The 15,155-nt window shown below is 49.4% G+C and overlaps 2 protein-coding genes across 2 annotated transcripts; both read left to right on the top strand.

The window, feature by feature from the left end:
• The first annotated feature begins 559 nt into the window (after positions 1-559).
• SYT8 (synaptotagmin 8) lies at positions 560-4,601 on the top strand. Its single transcript, XM_052695772.1, has 9 exons — positions 560-730; positions 1,904-2,035; positions 2,295-2,449; positions 2,770-2,865; positions 3,059-3,226; positions 3,371-3,538; positions 3,675-3,792; positions 3,905-4,038; positions 4,124-4,601. Exons 2-9 carry the CDS (start codon positions 1,921-1,923, stop codon positions 4,355-4,357), a joined length of 1,188 nt encoding a protein of 395 aa, XP_052551732.1. The 5' UTR covers positions 560-730; positions 1,904-1,920; the 3' UTR covers positions 4,358-4,601.
• Positions 4,602-8,647: 4,046 nt separating this feature from the next.
• On the top strand, positions 8,648-11,813 carry LOC128086817 (uncharacterized). Its single transcript, XM_052695773.1, has 4 exons — positions 8,648-8,829; positions 9,635-9,724; positions 10,382-10,554; positions 10,748-11,813. The coding sequence occupies exons 1-4, from the start codon at positions 8,742-8,744 to the stop codon at positions 11,546-11,548; spliced, it is 1,152 nt and encodes a 383-aa protein (XP_052551733.1). The 5' UTR covers positions 8,648-8,741; the 3' UTR covers positions 11,549-11,813.
• Positions 11,814-15,155: the final 3,342 nt, after the last annotated feature.

Below are 15,155 nucleotides of genomic sequence, written 5' to 3'. Positions count from 1 at the left end.
GAGCAAAAAGTATTGTAGAATCACAGAATGTCTTGGATCAGAAGGGATCTTACAGCCCACCCAGTTCCCTGCCTTGGGCAGGGCTGCCCCCACCAGCTCAGGCTGCCCAGGGCCCCATCCAGCCTGGCTTTGAGCCCCTCCAGGGATGGAACATCCACAGTTTCTCTGGGCAGCCTGTGCCAGTGCCTCTTGCCCTCTTAAGTGCTGAATTTTTGGTGTCTAAATATCCCCACACCACCTCTTTTTCCTCCATGCAGCAGGAACACAAGGGAAGAAATGTGTAAGAATAAATATGAGATGGGGATGCTGCTGAAATCACTCTGACTGTGTACTTACCCCTTGCGCTAAGTTCACAGAGCCACGTGCTGTGCATATCCTAGCACTTATACTGGGATATCTTGGAGAACTGAATTTTTCCAGGGCAGTTTTCTTCAGCCAGGAGCACAGGTTTTTCTTCCTGCTTAGGCTGGGAGTTCCCTGCTGACTTTTCGCCTGCGTGAGCACAGCTTGGGTCAGCAGGAAGGTGGGGCCCACAGGTTCCTGGGTTGGCAAAGCAGACTTTCCAGTTTGGGTTGCACTGTGCATGGGAAAGCCAATGTCTTTTTTGTGCCTATAGCTCTATTCCTGGCAGGGACCTCTCTTGTCCCCAGCATGTTCCTACCATGCACTGTGGCTGTAGCAGGAGACCAAGCAGAGAGGAAAGGAGACTGAGGTTGGAAACAACACAGTGGTAAGTCTGGTTTTGGGTTTAGGGGAGAAGGGCAGGGCTCTCTAAGACCTTTTGCAGAAGCCAGGATACTCGATGTTCCCAGACCATGTCTCTATTGCCCCAAAACAGTAGCTTGGGTCACACCCCAGAGCTAGGATGAACTTCTCCTTTTAATGAGGGCTGATGGAAGGATAGTCCTTTAGGGTCTGGTGGAAAAAGCATGATGAAACATCTGAATTTGTGCTGTATGGGCACCTGCTTGCCGCTGCTGCTATGTCCACCTGCTGTCACAATCTGAAGCTTGAGCCTGGAGCCTCCTGAATAGCACAGGTCTGTCACCAGGCTGCTGATTTCTGTGTGGAGGAACAGGAGGTTCTAGCCATAAAAACCGAGTGGGAATTCTGTGAGCTGAAATTGCATCCCTGATGGCACTGGTGTCCCATATAGATGACTCTGTGCAGGTAATATGTCCCACATCCCGCTGCCCCAGAGGAGATAGAGAGCAACTCTTTATCCCTGCAGTTACAGACAGCAAAGCCTCGTTAAAAAATTAAAGATCATCTCTGTATGAGGAGCCTCACAGTGCTGGTGTGGCCAAGGTAAATACTTGCATACCTGCTGGCCCTTGTCACAGCACTGGGAGGAGTGCCCTGGGCTGAGGTTTGATAGAGGCTGTCCTCCAGGAGCCTATTGGAGGTGTTTTCTAGTCCCTTTGAATCTTCCTAGTGTAAGATATCCTCTGGCTGGCTTCAGCATCCAGTTGAACAAACTGAAGTTTCTGCTTGGTGCTCACCATGTGCACAAGTCAGGCTGGCTCAGTTTGTGAACCAGTGTGGTGGCATTGCTGCCACCTGGCATGTGGGCAACAGCCTGGCTGGGGTGATAGAGCCGAGCCTGAGCCTGTAAGAGGGGAAGGAGAGAAGGGGAGGCTATATGACATCAGGAATTGGCTGCTGAGAGGGGATGGGGATTAAATGAAAAGACTGTTTGAGCAGAGCCCGCCTTGCCTGCAGGAACTGCTCCACTCCATTTCATACTTCATTTCCTATGCAGCCGAGCCCTAAATGCTTACTCTGGGCTTTATCTTAACATTTTAATTGTGTTTACTCTCATTAGAACTCTGTGCTACTTGCAGCATGTGAACTTCTGCATATGAAATCCCCACCCCTGTTCATTTTGTTATTGTGTCCTCAGGTCACTTGCACTCTGCCATGGCCAAGTCACAGAGGAACGGCTGGGCTACGGCCTCCCCACCCCCTGCTAGTGCAGTGGTTACCACCACAGCTCCACCAGGCTTCCTTGATGGCTTTGTCAGCCACATCCCATGTGAGTACAGCTGGGTTTGCCCCTTTTTCTTTGGAAAGTATTCAAGAAATGGGTAGATGTGGCACTGAGGGGCATAGTTCAGTGAGAATGACGGGGTTGGACTGCAGTTGGATTTGGTGATCATAGTGATCTTCTCCAGGATTTTAAGCTCAAGCCCCAAAACACATCTTTGTAATGCCGAAACACGAGGAGGGCATTGTAAATGCACTTTGTGTGGTTTTGTTTGGTTTTAACTCTTCTGTTTACTTCATTGCACCAGTACCCAGATGGGCATTCATTGTTGTGGCAGTGGCAGTGGCTGTTCTCCTCCTCTTCCTCATCTGCATCATCAGGTGGTGCTGTGGCAAGAAGAAGCCCAAGAAAAAGGAGAAAATTGGCTTGCTCACCTTCAGTGGCTCCACCACAGCTAGCCTTGTGCGTTCTGCTTTCTCCTGTCCCCTGCAGCTCTCCTAGCAGGGAGGTTTTCTCTGTGATGCCCATCTCCCCACGACATGCCCAGAGTGGTGGGACTGCTTGTGGGTGCACAATTGGGCTGGGATTGTGGGGGAGGCTCTTTTAAATGTGATTTTAGAGCAAATTGATCCATACGATGCATCATGCCAGGATGGAGAGCAGGAATGTGAACTTTGTCACCACGGGCTTTCAGACCTGGGTGTCCCATCCATGCCACTTAGTATGGGGAAACATAAAGCTCTGGAACCTTGTTCTGAGGGTTGTGTTGCTCTTTGCCATAGGTGCAACCTGAGATGGAGGCCCTGGAGCTGAGCCCAGAGGAGACAGGAAGAGGAAGGCTTCAGTATTCTCTGGAGTACAATTTCCGTGCACAGGAGGTGAGGCTGCTGCAAGGCTGTGCTCTGGCAGAATCCTTTGGTGTCCAGCAGGACCCAGGCATCCATACCGGGTGCACCTCTGCACCCAGCTGGCATACTGATGTAGTGGGATGACATCCTCCTTGCTGCACTTGCTTGCTTGTCACCTGTTACTATCCTCTGCACAATGACCTCGCGCATTGTTCCTTTTAAGCTGAAAGTTGGTGTGAAGCAGGCAGCTGATCTGAAGGCCATGGACAGTGGTGGCACATCTGATCCCTACGCTGTTGTCTACCTGACATCAGATATGAGAAAGAAGTATGAGACCAAAGTTTACCGCAAGACTCTGAACCCTGTCTTCAACGAGAGCTTCTCTTTCCAGGTAGGAAGCAACAGCTGCTGCTGATTACCTTGAGGATTCCTTTGCTACCAGGGTGGGAAAGCAACAGAAAGACCTGCTGTTGTGTCTGTCCCACCATTGCATGTGACAGGGAGTGAGGTTGGGTTGCTGGGTTTTTCCCTGCAGGTGCCCCAGGCAGAGGTGTCCGAGGCCACGCTGGTGATGCAGATCTTCGACTTCAACCGCTTTGCCAAGCATGACATCATTGGTGAGGTCCGCCTGCCCCTGGCCAGTGTCAGCTTGCAGCACATCATTGAGCAGTGGAGCGACCTAGTGGTGGCCAGCAAAGTGGAGGTTGGTCCTAGCAGGTGGGACACATCATGGGGTGAGATGTGGTGCTGCTTTTCTTTCCACCACTCCACAGTGAGAGAAAGCAGTGGGTATCCTTTGCCTTGAGAGCTCCCAGCTCACTGGCCCCTCTCTCTATCAGCAAGAGCGGCTGGGTGAGATCTGCTTCTCACTGCGCTATGTCCCCAGCACTGGCAAGCTGACAGTGCTCATCATTGAGGCCAAGAAGCTGAAGCGGATGGACTCCCATGGGCTCTCAGGTAGGCAGGGTCTGCTTGCACTCACATCTCTCTACCTGGTGCTACTGATAGCACTAAGACCTGTAAAACCTCAAGGACTCTTGGTGTGGAGCCATGTCCATTCTCTCCTCAGATCCTTTTGTCAAGGTGCATCTCATCTTGAACAAGAAGAAGTGGAAGAAGAAGAAGACGAGTGTGAAGAAAAATACTTTGAGCCCTTATTTCAATGAGGCATTTGTCTTTGAGGTGCCTTTCAATCAGATTCAGGTGGGTTTCTCTTCAGTGCCCAAGGCTGAGCAGGCCTCTGCTTTGATGAAGGTCCAACTGACAGCTTTTCCTATGTCCCCACCAGAATGTGGATGTGGTCATCTCCGTCTGGGACTATGACAAAGTGACCAAGAATGAGCCCATTGGCAAACTCTTCCTGGGCTGTCGGGCCACTGGTAACCAGCTGCAGCACTGGTCTGACATGCTGTCCAACCCACGGCGTCCCCTCGCCCAGTGGCACAGCCTGCAACCCCCCGATGTGGTGGACAAGGCCCTGGGGTTGAAGTCCCACCTCAAGCTGCCTCTGACCACCAGATAGCGAGAGGCAGCTCTGGCACCCTTGCTCACTCATCACTGGGCAGGATGAAGGTTTTCAGAGGTGTCTGGATGCAGCTCTGCACCTGGGTGATGCTGGAGGGGGTGATGTGGATGCAGAACTGGCTTGTGTCAGCCACTTGCAGCTGGGGGATGAATACAGAGAGCTTTAAGCTTATGAAAAAAACATTGTGTCATTTGATATTTTTTGAATAGAACATTATTATTATAGAATCACAGGTTGGAAAAGGCATTCAAGATCACCGATTCCAACCATCAGCTGGATCTAATAGGTCCCACCACCAAACCATGTCCCTTAGTCCATAAATTTCTTAAATATCTCCAGGTATGGGAAACTGCACCACTTCCTTGGGCAGCCCATCCCAGTTCTTGACCCACCCTCTTAGGAAACCACCTTGTGAATGCTATGCTTATTAAGGCTGAGTTGCAGCCGTCTTGTCAGTTCTCTGTGGGTTTCATGTAGTCTAGGTGCTGCTTGTGCCCTCACATCCTCCTCGAGGTGCCTTAAGGTGGGTAACTAAAAATCCCTCCTGTTTTGAGGTGGATCTTCTGCATTGTCTGCAGCCTCAGGAGCCTCCCAGCTCCCTGAATTAGTATTTCAATGAGCTGACAAAGAAGGGGATTGCTCTTAAGAGAATTTTAATTCAGTTGAGAAGACTTAAGCCAGATTGGCACAGACACTGCCTGACCCCACTCTGTTCCTGGCAAAGAAATTGCTCTTACTCCAAAATACACCTGGAAAAGCCTTCTTCCTTTGTTAAACAAACAGCCATAGCACAAAGATTTGGGCTTGTTTCACTGTATTTGGCCTCAAACTACAAAAGGGACGTAATTTGCACCAGGCAGCCTGTAGGAAGCTGCAGGCTCTGGAGTAGGGAGAGCTCAAAGCATTAATGAAGAGCCATTAATATTGAAAAGCAGTTAATCTGCAATTATCCCAAGACCCATGCAGTGACTATCAGAGAGTTAAACAAATACGGTGAGCCTGAGGAAGATTATGAAAGCTCTTGATAGAGATTAATGACCCAAGCTTAACTATAAAAAGCTACTGAGTCTGTTTCTTAATAAATGTCCCCTGGGCTTTGCCTTTGCTGTGATGGGGGGAGAAATTACAGAGCTGTTTGGGGATAGCTGTGACAAGTGGAGTGTGGCTTCTGCTGGGAGAACAGCATGAGCTGGGTGCCCCTAATGAAACGGAGGAGGAAATCAGTCACCTGAGAAATACTTACAGGAGGATGCTGAATGAGTTAAAGCCTCCAACCTTAAATCAAACTGGAGGGGGTGATGCAGAAGGGAAAGTTGCTGTGTGAGAATTCTGGGGGCAGCTGGGGACCCAACCAGTAAGTGCTCATCAGGGCAGGTGTACTATTGCCCCAGATGAGCCTCACTGAGGCATAAATCCACCTGCTGATCTGCTCCCTCAAGAGGAAAGGGTGAGGGGATTGTAACTTATTTTACTCTTGAGCACAGCTCACATGGAAGCCTATTCATAGGAAGGGGGATGGCTCCATCTTGTGCTAAGACTGGTGGGTAGAAAGGCTGGGTTCGTCTTGGCTCTCCATCAGCATGTCCCCATGGCCTTAGCAAGGCTGGTCGGTTGTCCCCTTGTCGCTGTTGTGTCTCTTGCCCAAATGGCTTCCTTATGCTCTTGGAGGACTGACCACGGAAATGCACTTCTGGAGGAAGAGGAAAATGCTGCAGTGGAAGATAAAAGAAAGCAATGTTAGTTGAAGGTGAAATCTCAACGTGTGCCTGTGCTGGATTCCCACATCTTCATCTAGAGGGCAGGGCAGGTACACGTTGAATGATCTGAGTCTCTGTGTCCTCAGTTGTCCCAGTTAGAGCTCTGCCTCTTTATCCAGGTATCCTTCCTTTAGAAACAGGGGCTTGTGTAGGAGAGAAAAGCCTGTTGCTGTGGTGCATGCCTGGGTCTCCTCCTTGCAGACCATACCATGTGGTGCAATGAGAACTCCCAGACCCTGCAAAACTCTGTAATTTGGGCTGATTTCTGGCAGAGGAATCAAAGACTCACCAAATTGCCCCAAAATAGAGCAACATGCAGCAAGAAGAGTCTGTTGAACACTGTTGACCAGCAAGAAGCAACAAGCCTTGGGCATATCAAGAGAAATGCAATTGGTATGAAGGAGAAGAAGGAAATAATCCTGAGGGTGATCAGACCTTGGGTGGGAATCTCCATGCCTGAAGAAGTTCTTGCCATGTGGTTCTGAGCAGGACCTAGCTTTGGATCCAGCCCTGATGGTGGCCCTACTTGGGGCTGTGGCAGGTGACATCAAGGAAACTCTCTCAAAGATAATTATTCCCTCATTTGGTGATTTTATGACTATCTGTTCAAGTTTTTGTACTTCAAGAAATCAGCCTGGAAATCGGTATCAGGCTAATGCTGAACATTACACATGCTTGTCACCATTTGTCTGCTGTGAGAAGAAAATGATTATGGGCTGTCATTGTTCAGCCTGGCTATGCACTGGCTCTCCTCCAGCTCAGATTTTTTGGCTAGTCTCACAATTTTTGAGCACTGGAGACTATCTAAGCTTCCCTCACAAGGAATGAGCCTGCCTGTTTTATAATGATGCTAGTTAATGAATATTTATCTCACCATTTTATTGTGAAACTTTGCCGTGTGACATGTTTCTTTTTTAAAACTTCTCAGCTCCAGGACTTGCAGGATCTTATGCCAATTGCAGCTTTTTCTTTTAAGGAATATTTTTAATGTGGTTGCAGAGAGAGAGAAAGGGGAACAAAATACTGAGAGCAGGATGCCTTCTGGCTTGAAACCTGGAGGCAAAGCACAGTTTGCTTGTTTGCCTGGAAAAGCAGCGGGGGCCTGTGGGATGGGTGGGCTCGGAGCAAGGGGCATGAAAGGCAGGATTTGGGAAGTCAGTGCCCCCATAGTGGAGGGGAGGTGGAGGGCTGACTCCCCCGTGCATCTCTGGGCCACGCTTAGCGCTGAAACTACGTCTCCCAGGTTGCCCTGCTGCTGCTGCTCCCTGGGGGAGGGATGAGGGGTCCGTATGGGGGGAACGAGGGTCCTGGCCCTACAGTGCTGGCTGCGTGTCCCTGCCCATGGTAAAACGCCCGCCTAGGGGGGATGCTCTGGGGCAGGGTCCTGCGTGTTGTGGGGGTGGCTGCCCTGGAAAGGGGGAGAGGAAAGAGCGTGGGGTCCCGGAGGGAGCGTGGGAGACTTTGTGCTGCAACTGTGGGTGAGTGAGGAGGGGACTGCTGCGGTGCGCCTCTTTGTTTCTCACACAGGCAAGGAGCCCCTTCCTGTCCTCCCTATTTCCTGATCCCTTTCTCTTTTTCCCATCCGTTGCCCCTTCCCCCATCGCCTTCCCTTCCGGGTGCCTCCATAACCGGGATGCTGCACTCTCTGCGCCATGCATGACTCGGAGTTTGTACTTCAAGGGAAGTGAGCATCTGGAGAAAGCGATTCGTGGATCTGCGAGCTCAGATTTTGAGCTCAGATTCTAAGGGACAGATAGGCTGACCCCCATGTGTGGTTTCTCTGAGGATATATGTTCAAGGGAATTAAAAGACTGAGTGCTAGGACATCAAATATTTATGGATAAATAAAACTAACCTCTTTGCAGGTGCTCTGATCTGGATTCTGTTAGCCATCACCTTCTAGCCTAGTTACAGAAATACTCACTGTTCAATTGCAGATAATGAACATTTAAAAAACAATTCTTATTTTAAAATAAAAGTTCTACTCCCTGCCACTTCTTCTACCCCCGTTCCTACTCTTTTTCTTATCTCTTGCTCCTTCCATTGCAATCTGGCTGCTGCTGTTCCTGCCTTAACAGGGTTTATTCAGAGGGCTGTAACAAAGTAGGGGCACAAACCCTTTAGCAGGGTCTGTTGTGATAGGACAAGGGGAATGGTTTCAAACCAAAAGAGGGGAGATTTAGAATGGATATAAGGAAGAAGTTTTTTATAGTAAGGAGGGTGAGGCTCTGGTGCCCAGAGAGGTGGTGGATGCCCCATCACTGGAGACATTCATGTTCAGGCAGGATGGGGCTCTGTGCATTTGATCTAGTGTAGGTGTCCCAGTTCATTGCAGGGGAGTTGGACCAGATGGCCTATAAGGATCCCTTCCAGCTCAAACGATTCCATGATTCAGTTTGCTTCTGGATCAGTTTCATGACATGGAGGTGTCTCCAGGACCCTTTTACTTTGGGATCACTTCCATATCTGCAGGCTGAAGAAAACCTCCTTCCCCAAACAACCCAGGACTCGTAAGGGATGCAAAGAGGTTGTTCCTGCTTCTGAAAGGCTCCTTTGGTCCCAACATTGCAGTCCAACAGAAAAACCTAAACCTCTCATTTTTATGTATCTCAGGCCTCAGCAGGATGGAGCCATCAGAGAAGCAGCATGAGGATGCAGTGGCTTTTATGCTGCAGGGCAAAAAGTGCTCCCCAAAGAAGAACAGTGTCACAGGTGGGTGAGTGCATGCATGCCAACAAGGAGGGATTTCTTATCCAGCTATGCTAGCTTCACACAACATGGTCACTCCCTAGAGTTCCGTTTGAACAGATCTGATACCTTGAAGTTAATTGGGAACAACTGTTTTGAAATGAGGCCTCAAGCTGTAAAAACCAAACCAAACTAAAACAAAAAACAACGAAAAACCCAGACCCATGTTTTATTTGAAATCCTATGAGTGGTATCTAGGAAGATGGTGGGTTTCCAAACAAGCTTGAAACTGAGTCAGGGCTCCATTATCCTGCTTGTAACTGTGGACATTGCAGACATCCCTGCCTGAGCCAGCTGGCTGGTGGCAACAGGCATAGGCACCTCAAAACATGAACCCTTCAGCATTTGTTTAGAATGAAGAAAACTGCATGTTTTGATCCCCATTCCACTGCCTGAGGTGAGTATGGAGTTTACTTGTCCAGATGGAGACCCAGCCAATTTCTGAGCTTACCTAGACTGGGAATATTTTTCTCTTCACTTGCTTAAAATTCAGAGCACAGGAGCCACAATTTTGGCAGCTCGGTTAAAATACTTGACCTTGATTTTACAAGAATCCAGTGGGGAACTTTATTCTAGATATGACAAAGGACAGGTTCGCATTTGCAAAATCCAGAAGAAAATTCCTGAAGGTCTCTGTACTGTGTTGCTATGATTGCACTCATCCCAAACCACCTCTGACATTTGGGTACGGACAGTGTTCTTGAAAGGTGCTCACTGGGGCAGGGTGCTGGGTTGTATTCCAGTCTAAGCTCATCTCTCCCCTTACCAGGCTGGATTCTGAGGAACATCCAGAAGACCTTCCAGAGGCCTACCTCCCTGCAGCTCTCTTCTCCCATGGCTTTTTCTCAGTGTTGCAGAGGTAGGTGAGGCCATTGCAGGTCTCCATAGCTGCCAGAGTTCAATACAATGAGATTTCTTGAGTTCTGTTTTTTTCTGTTCTTTGTTTTCTGAGCCTTATGGTCACTTTTTTCTTCTTTTTTTTTTCTTTTTTCTTTTTTTTTCCCTAACACAGTATTCTGCTGCTTTGTTTTGGCACAGTCCACCTAAGACATTTTGAGAGCAGAGACGTGTTGAAACCGTACTCATTTAAGCACACGACTGTGTCAGTCTGTTCTCCAGACATGTTCTGGCTCTCGTTCTGGTCTTCAGCAATGTGTGAAGTTGCCCAGATCCAGGAAGGCCTGTGATCAGGTGTCAGGTCACTGCAATAATTCTATCCCAAGGGAATGATGGATGGATCACCTCCCAGCTGCTCGGGGCATCACTTCAGTTTTGGGCAGAGGTGTTAGCTGTTGGCTTTTCCAAGGCTAGGGACTAAGGCACATTCTGTGCTACGTGCCTGTGACAGAAGTGGGAGAAGTCCTTGTGAGAAGTGAGATCTGAGCTTAGGGCTCCTCACTCATGAATACAGCTTCTCATCACTGGAGGCTGAGGTTCAGGAAGCAGATGTTCCTGCTGCTCATGAAAGCACTTAAGTACTTGTGTATGCCTATACTAACTTGTATTATTCCTACAGCCTCTTGTCCAAACCTGATAGTAAGTGGGGCCCATGAAGAGAAGCATGGGAATGTAGTGCCTGTTGCCCTTCAGCATGGTGGGACTCACTGCTCCTTATTGCCAGCATCAGCAGGAGATGGCTGCTCCAACAACACAGCACTCTGGGGCTGGTGGAGCAGTCTGCAGGTCCAGGTGAACACTTAATGTATATTAGTGCTTCCGTCCATGGGAATGGGCTGGGTGTTTGGGACGATGATGTGCAAGGCCTTTGGAGTCTCTAGTATCCACTGATGCATTGGAGTCTAAATGCCAGCTTATGTCTCCTTGCCCCTGCAGCTGGAGAAATGAGTTTCTGCTGACTCATCCATCCTTTCCTGTTTTGCAGATGGCATCCTGTTCCTGTGCCCTCAGACCCAGTCTCACATCTCCTTCTCCTCTGCCTTGTTCAGCAGGCTCTCCTTCCAAGGCCAAGCTCTCCAGCCTCTTCTCCCTCTTCTCACCACCATCACGGATCTCTGAGCCTGATTACAGCTCTCTGCCTTGTGCTGGCTCCAAGAAGTCTAGCAGAGGGAGCTGGAAGAAGAGCTCTCACTGTGAAGAGCCCCCTGGTCCCAAATCAGAAGAATCTGCACATTTCCCCTTCACAGGACCCATAATTGCTCGGATAACTGAATACATCTACCTGGGGAACCTCAATGCAGCCTACAGTGGCCGAGAGCTGTGCACAAATGGCATCAACAGCATCATTGACATGAGCAGCCTGCCCAGTGACCACAGCCTGAGCATCATCCCCTGCACCTGTGGGAGGGGAGGATTCAGGCACAACTGGTCACGCCTCAGGGTTGACATCCAGGCTTTCCTGCATGGAAGTCTTCATGAAATAAGGCAGCCATGCTTCCTGGTCATCAACGAGTGCATCGAAGCCTTGATGGAGAAAGGGAAGCGTGTGCTCATTCACTGCAGGGATGGTTACTCCTTAGGCCCTACCTGTGTCATCCAATACCTGATGGTCAAGCACAGCATGAGGCTGCTAGCAGCCTATGAACTTGTGAGGGCACGGTACCCACTGAAAATTCAAGAGTGCCATCAGGACCTACTGGTGGGTTTGGAGATGTCCCTGCAGCCTGGCGGTATCAACGTAGCATGCTTGAAGCGCTCCCTGTCAAGGAAGATGGCATGGAGCTAAGCAGGCATAGTGGCTGAAGAAGAAAAGCCAAAAGGAAAATAGCCTTAACAACATCTCATGGGTAAATGAGATGACTGTCAGTGTGGGGTCTGTAGGACAGTGCTGACAAGATGCATATGTGATGGCCTTTCTTTGCAGCAGTTCTTAAAGGCTGGTACTGGCAGAAGTACAGCATGGGGAGCTCTTAGGGACACACTAGAGGGAGAGAGAAAGACTCATTTAAGCAGAGGCTGAAGGTTTTTCAGTCCTAATGTAAGGAAATTCTATGTGCCCAGTCTCATTCTTTCTGGGAAAGAGGAGCCAGCCACTGGATTACTCACTTGTTCTGTCTGAGCTTTTACTGTGAGCACAGTTGCTGTTGGGCTGCTGGACTTGTTTTTTTCTCTTTTTTCCAACAGTGTCTTCCATGGAAATTAGATGTACACATCTGGTGTCATGTTGGACTAGTCACTGCATAGTCCCTGTCCACTTGGTGCTAGTAGTATGCTGAAGGGAAGAAAATCAGTGTAAAGGTGGGGAGATGGCTACGAGGGGCAACTTGCATGGATCCATGAGCCCAGTGCTTCCATCATGTGGTGGTTCTCTGGAGGAACCTGGTCCAGAAGTGTCACACTTGAGTGTCTCTACAACACAGTGCAGAACCTCCTGTAAGTGCGAACCTTTGTTTCTGAGCAGCTTTGCAGGCTGGTAGAAGTGCTCTGAGATTGCTGGCTCGTGTCCCCGGTGCATTGCTCTAGCATGAAGGGAGGGGGAGCAAGGGATGGAGGCTTGTCATCTACTCCATGGGAAAGGTACCCAAACTTGAACGCTGTGTCCACTCTTGGTTCCCATGCAATGCTCTTGTTCATGTTTTGTGTTCACAGAGCTAAGACAGATGACTGCTCACAGTCTTCCCTGAAGGTCTTGCCTGAAGCTTGCTTATGCTCTCCTTGGGTTTTTCTGCAAGGAACTCATTCATTTGTCACTCAAGCACTTGCATTACTTCACTTGGAAATGTGTTTCTCTTCATGTTAACTATTGCTTTGTGTTTATTTATTTATTTATTTATTTTTTCTTCCTGCTGTTCACTGGGTTTCTTCCTCATTCTAGATCTGGGGCCCCTTTCTTTTTTTGGAGGACTGCTGCCCTGTGGTTTAACCTCTTTGCAAGGCAGCTCCGGGGAAATCTCTTCGCGGACTGAGAGATTCAGCCTTTCACTCACCCTGTTACCACATCTCACCTTCTAGGACTCCTGTGTCTTACAGACAAATCTGTTAACCAACATTTGGTTCATGGGACTTTTCTTTGTGTTCCTTCAACCCACTCTCTGCACTGACCTGAAGCAATGAAGTGAAAGGAGAGCTGCTATCTGGAGGACTCGGTGGGACAGCAGTGCATGTAGTTCTGTAGAGAGCTGGGGAAAATGGCTGGAGAATCTTTGGAAAGGGTAATAAAGAGTTGGTTTAACTTTAGAGCCAAATGTGGCCTATGGATTTGGTACCGAAAGAAAAGTGGCTGAATTTCTCATCAGTGGGTGAATGCTGTTCCTGGCTGCTGAAAGTGACTGCTGTCTGTTTCTGAATGTACTTTAGTCTCTATTTTTCTGAGAAACTGGTTTGAACTGGGAGAGGCAGGCAACTTAGGAGGATCTGCAGGGTGATACCTCTCATCTACAAGCCATGAAGTGAAACCAAGAGTCGTGATGTAGTGGGGTTGTGGTGATTTCACTACCCAAACCATCTAGCTCTCAACATTTCAGCGTGGCTAATCCTGAGCAGACCCAGCCTTGCCCAAACAGGACACCAGTCCCACCTCGAGCTCTTAGTCTTCTTTTACAATATCTGCTGTGCTGTGTGCATGATGCTACAGGAAGTCTGCAGCAGCATGTTTGCTGCTATTTGTAACATCCAAGAGAAAAATTTGTCACAGCCACATCTGAATCAGCTTAAAACCCTTTGGCTGACAGGGGAGGGAGCGCCTGGGCTGTGGGAGGAGGACAAGAGCTGTTTGGGCTCTTGTCTCCATGGGATCCCCTACACACACATGCTACATCTGCTGTGGATAAGGCTGGTGAATATTTCCAGTGCCATTTCTATCCGCCTCTCGCTTGTGGCGTGGGTATGTGGATCTGGGGTGCATCTCAGCACCTTTGGGGTTGCTTCACTTGCTGGTAGCATGGGGCTACCCAGCAGCAGCTCCATAGCTTTGAGTGGTTTTGTTTTTTCTTAATAAGACTTAACATTTAGTGTTAAAATATTTTACGTGGGGAGGAGCTGCAAATATTTTCCTGTGCGGTGACTGAGGTTAAAAGAAGATGCTAGCACTGAATAGCTTGCTCAGGGATGGCTCTCCTACGTGCTGCTGTTGGCTGAATGTTGGTGGGGTAATGCGTATGCTGCGGGCTCCTTCTAGCCAGCGCTCCCCAAGGACAGAGCTGCTCCTTTCCTGTGGGGCTGCCTGGCCTGCCCCAGCCAAGGGAGGTGCATGGGGACTCTTGCACACTATTGGTCTGAGAAGGTCTCCATGCCCTTAAAGAGAAGGTGGATTTTCTGCTGAGCCACCCGAGAAGCCCTTTTATACCTCCTTCCCCGGCCAGCTGCTTGCGGCTTGCCAGTCAGTCCTGGCCAGCCAGCGGGGCTCTCTTTCCTTCTCCGGACTCGGGTGAGCCCTTATGCATGTCTCTTACTGACCAGCTTGCTCTTACTGGGGTGGCAGGGAGGCATATTTGCTCACCTGAATGTTGGGGAGGTAAATGCTGGGTGAGATGAGCTGCTTGGAGAGATGGGGTGCTGATAAATCCACCTCTGTCCTGTGCCGGTCAGAGGGTCTGTGCATCGGGAGCTCTCCCTCTGCCTTTCTCAGCTGCCTTCTTTCCCTTTGGTTTCATCCTCACTTGGTTTTGCGCTCTGCCTTCATCTCCGTAACTCCTCCTCAGTAGGAAAAAGCATCCTCCATTGTAGCGACTTCAGCTCTCTCCATCTGCACCCCTCCCTCTGCCTGCTGCGTGCAGCCCCTTCCTCCCCAGCACCCGAGTTTCCATAATTCAAAGGCTGGAGTCCCTGTTACTGACCATACCTTGCTATGGGGCCGATCTGGCATTGCTTCCCCATGCTCTTTGCGCTTTCAGTGCGGGTACACGCATATGGGAACGCCAGCAAAAATAGCTCCTGCTCCTCATCCACCTGTGGTGGCTTTTGCCTCACGTCTCACCAACCTCCCTGAGTCACGGGGCCTGGCTGCATCTGAGGAGACAGCTGCAGCTCCTTGTGCAGCTCCCCAGCCATTTTTAGAAGCACTTTTGCTCCCCCCGCTCTTCCCAGCAATGTGTTGTGCCCGCACATTTTCCAGGATAAGGTTTCCTCGGGGAGCTTGGCCCTGCAGCCTGTACCTCCTCCTTGGGCAATGACCCCCATTAACATTTTGTCTCCAGGTCTGCAGATTGCTGTCTATTAGGGAGTTCACTTCTCTATAAGGGAGTGGCTTCGTTTGGGCTTAGCCAGTACTCTTTCTGTACCCATCGGTGGGTATGAGCAGGAAACACTGTTCTGATAAGTAAAGCTGCATTTATGGGGAAGAATTGGCATCAAAAGGAACCTTTCCCTGAGAAATCTCTCCATGTCTTTGCCAA

Source organism: Tympanuchus pallidicinctus, unplaced genomic scaffold (assembly GCF_026119805.1).
Source record: "Tympanuchus pallidicinctus isolate F22 unplaced genomic scaffold, pur_lepc_1.0 scaffold3, whole genome shotgun sequence".
NCBI lineage: Eukaryota > Metazoa > Chordata > Aves > Galliformes > Phasianidae > Tympanuchus > Tympanuchus pallidicinctus.
Note: the sequence above shows the minus strand (reverse complement) of the source record. Positions and strands in the feature narration are given on the sequence as shown.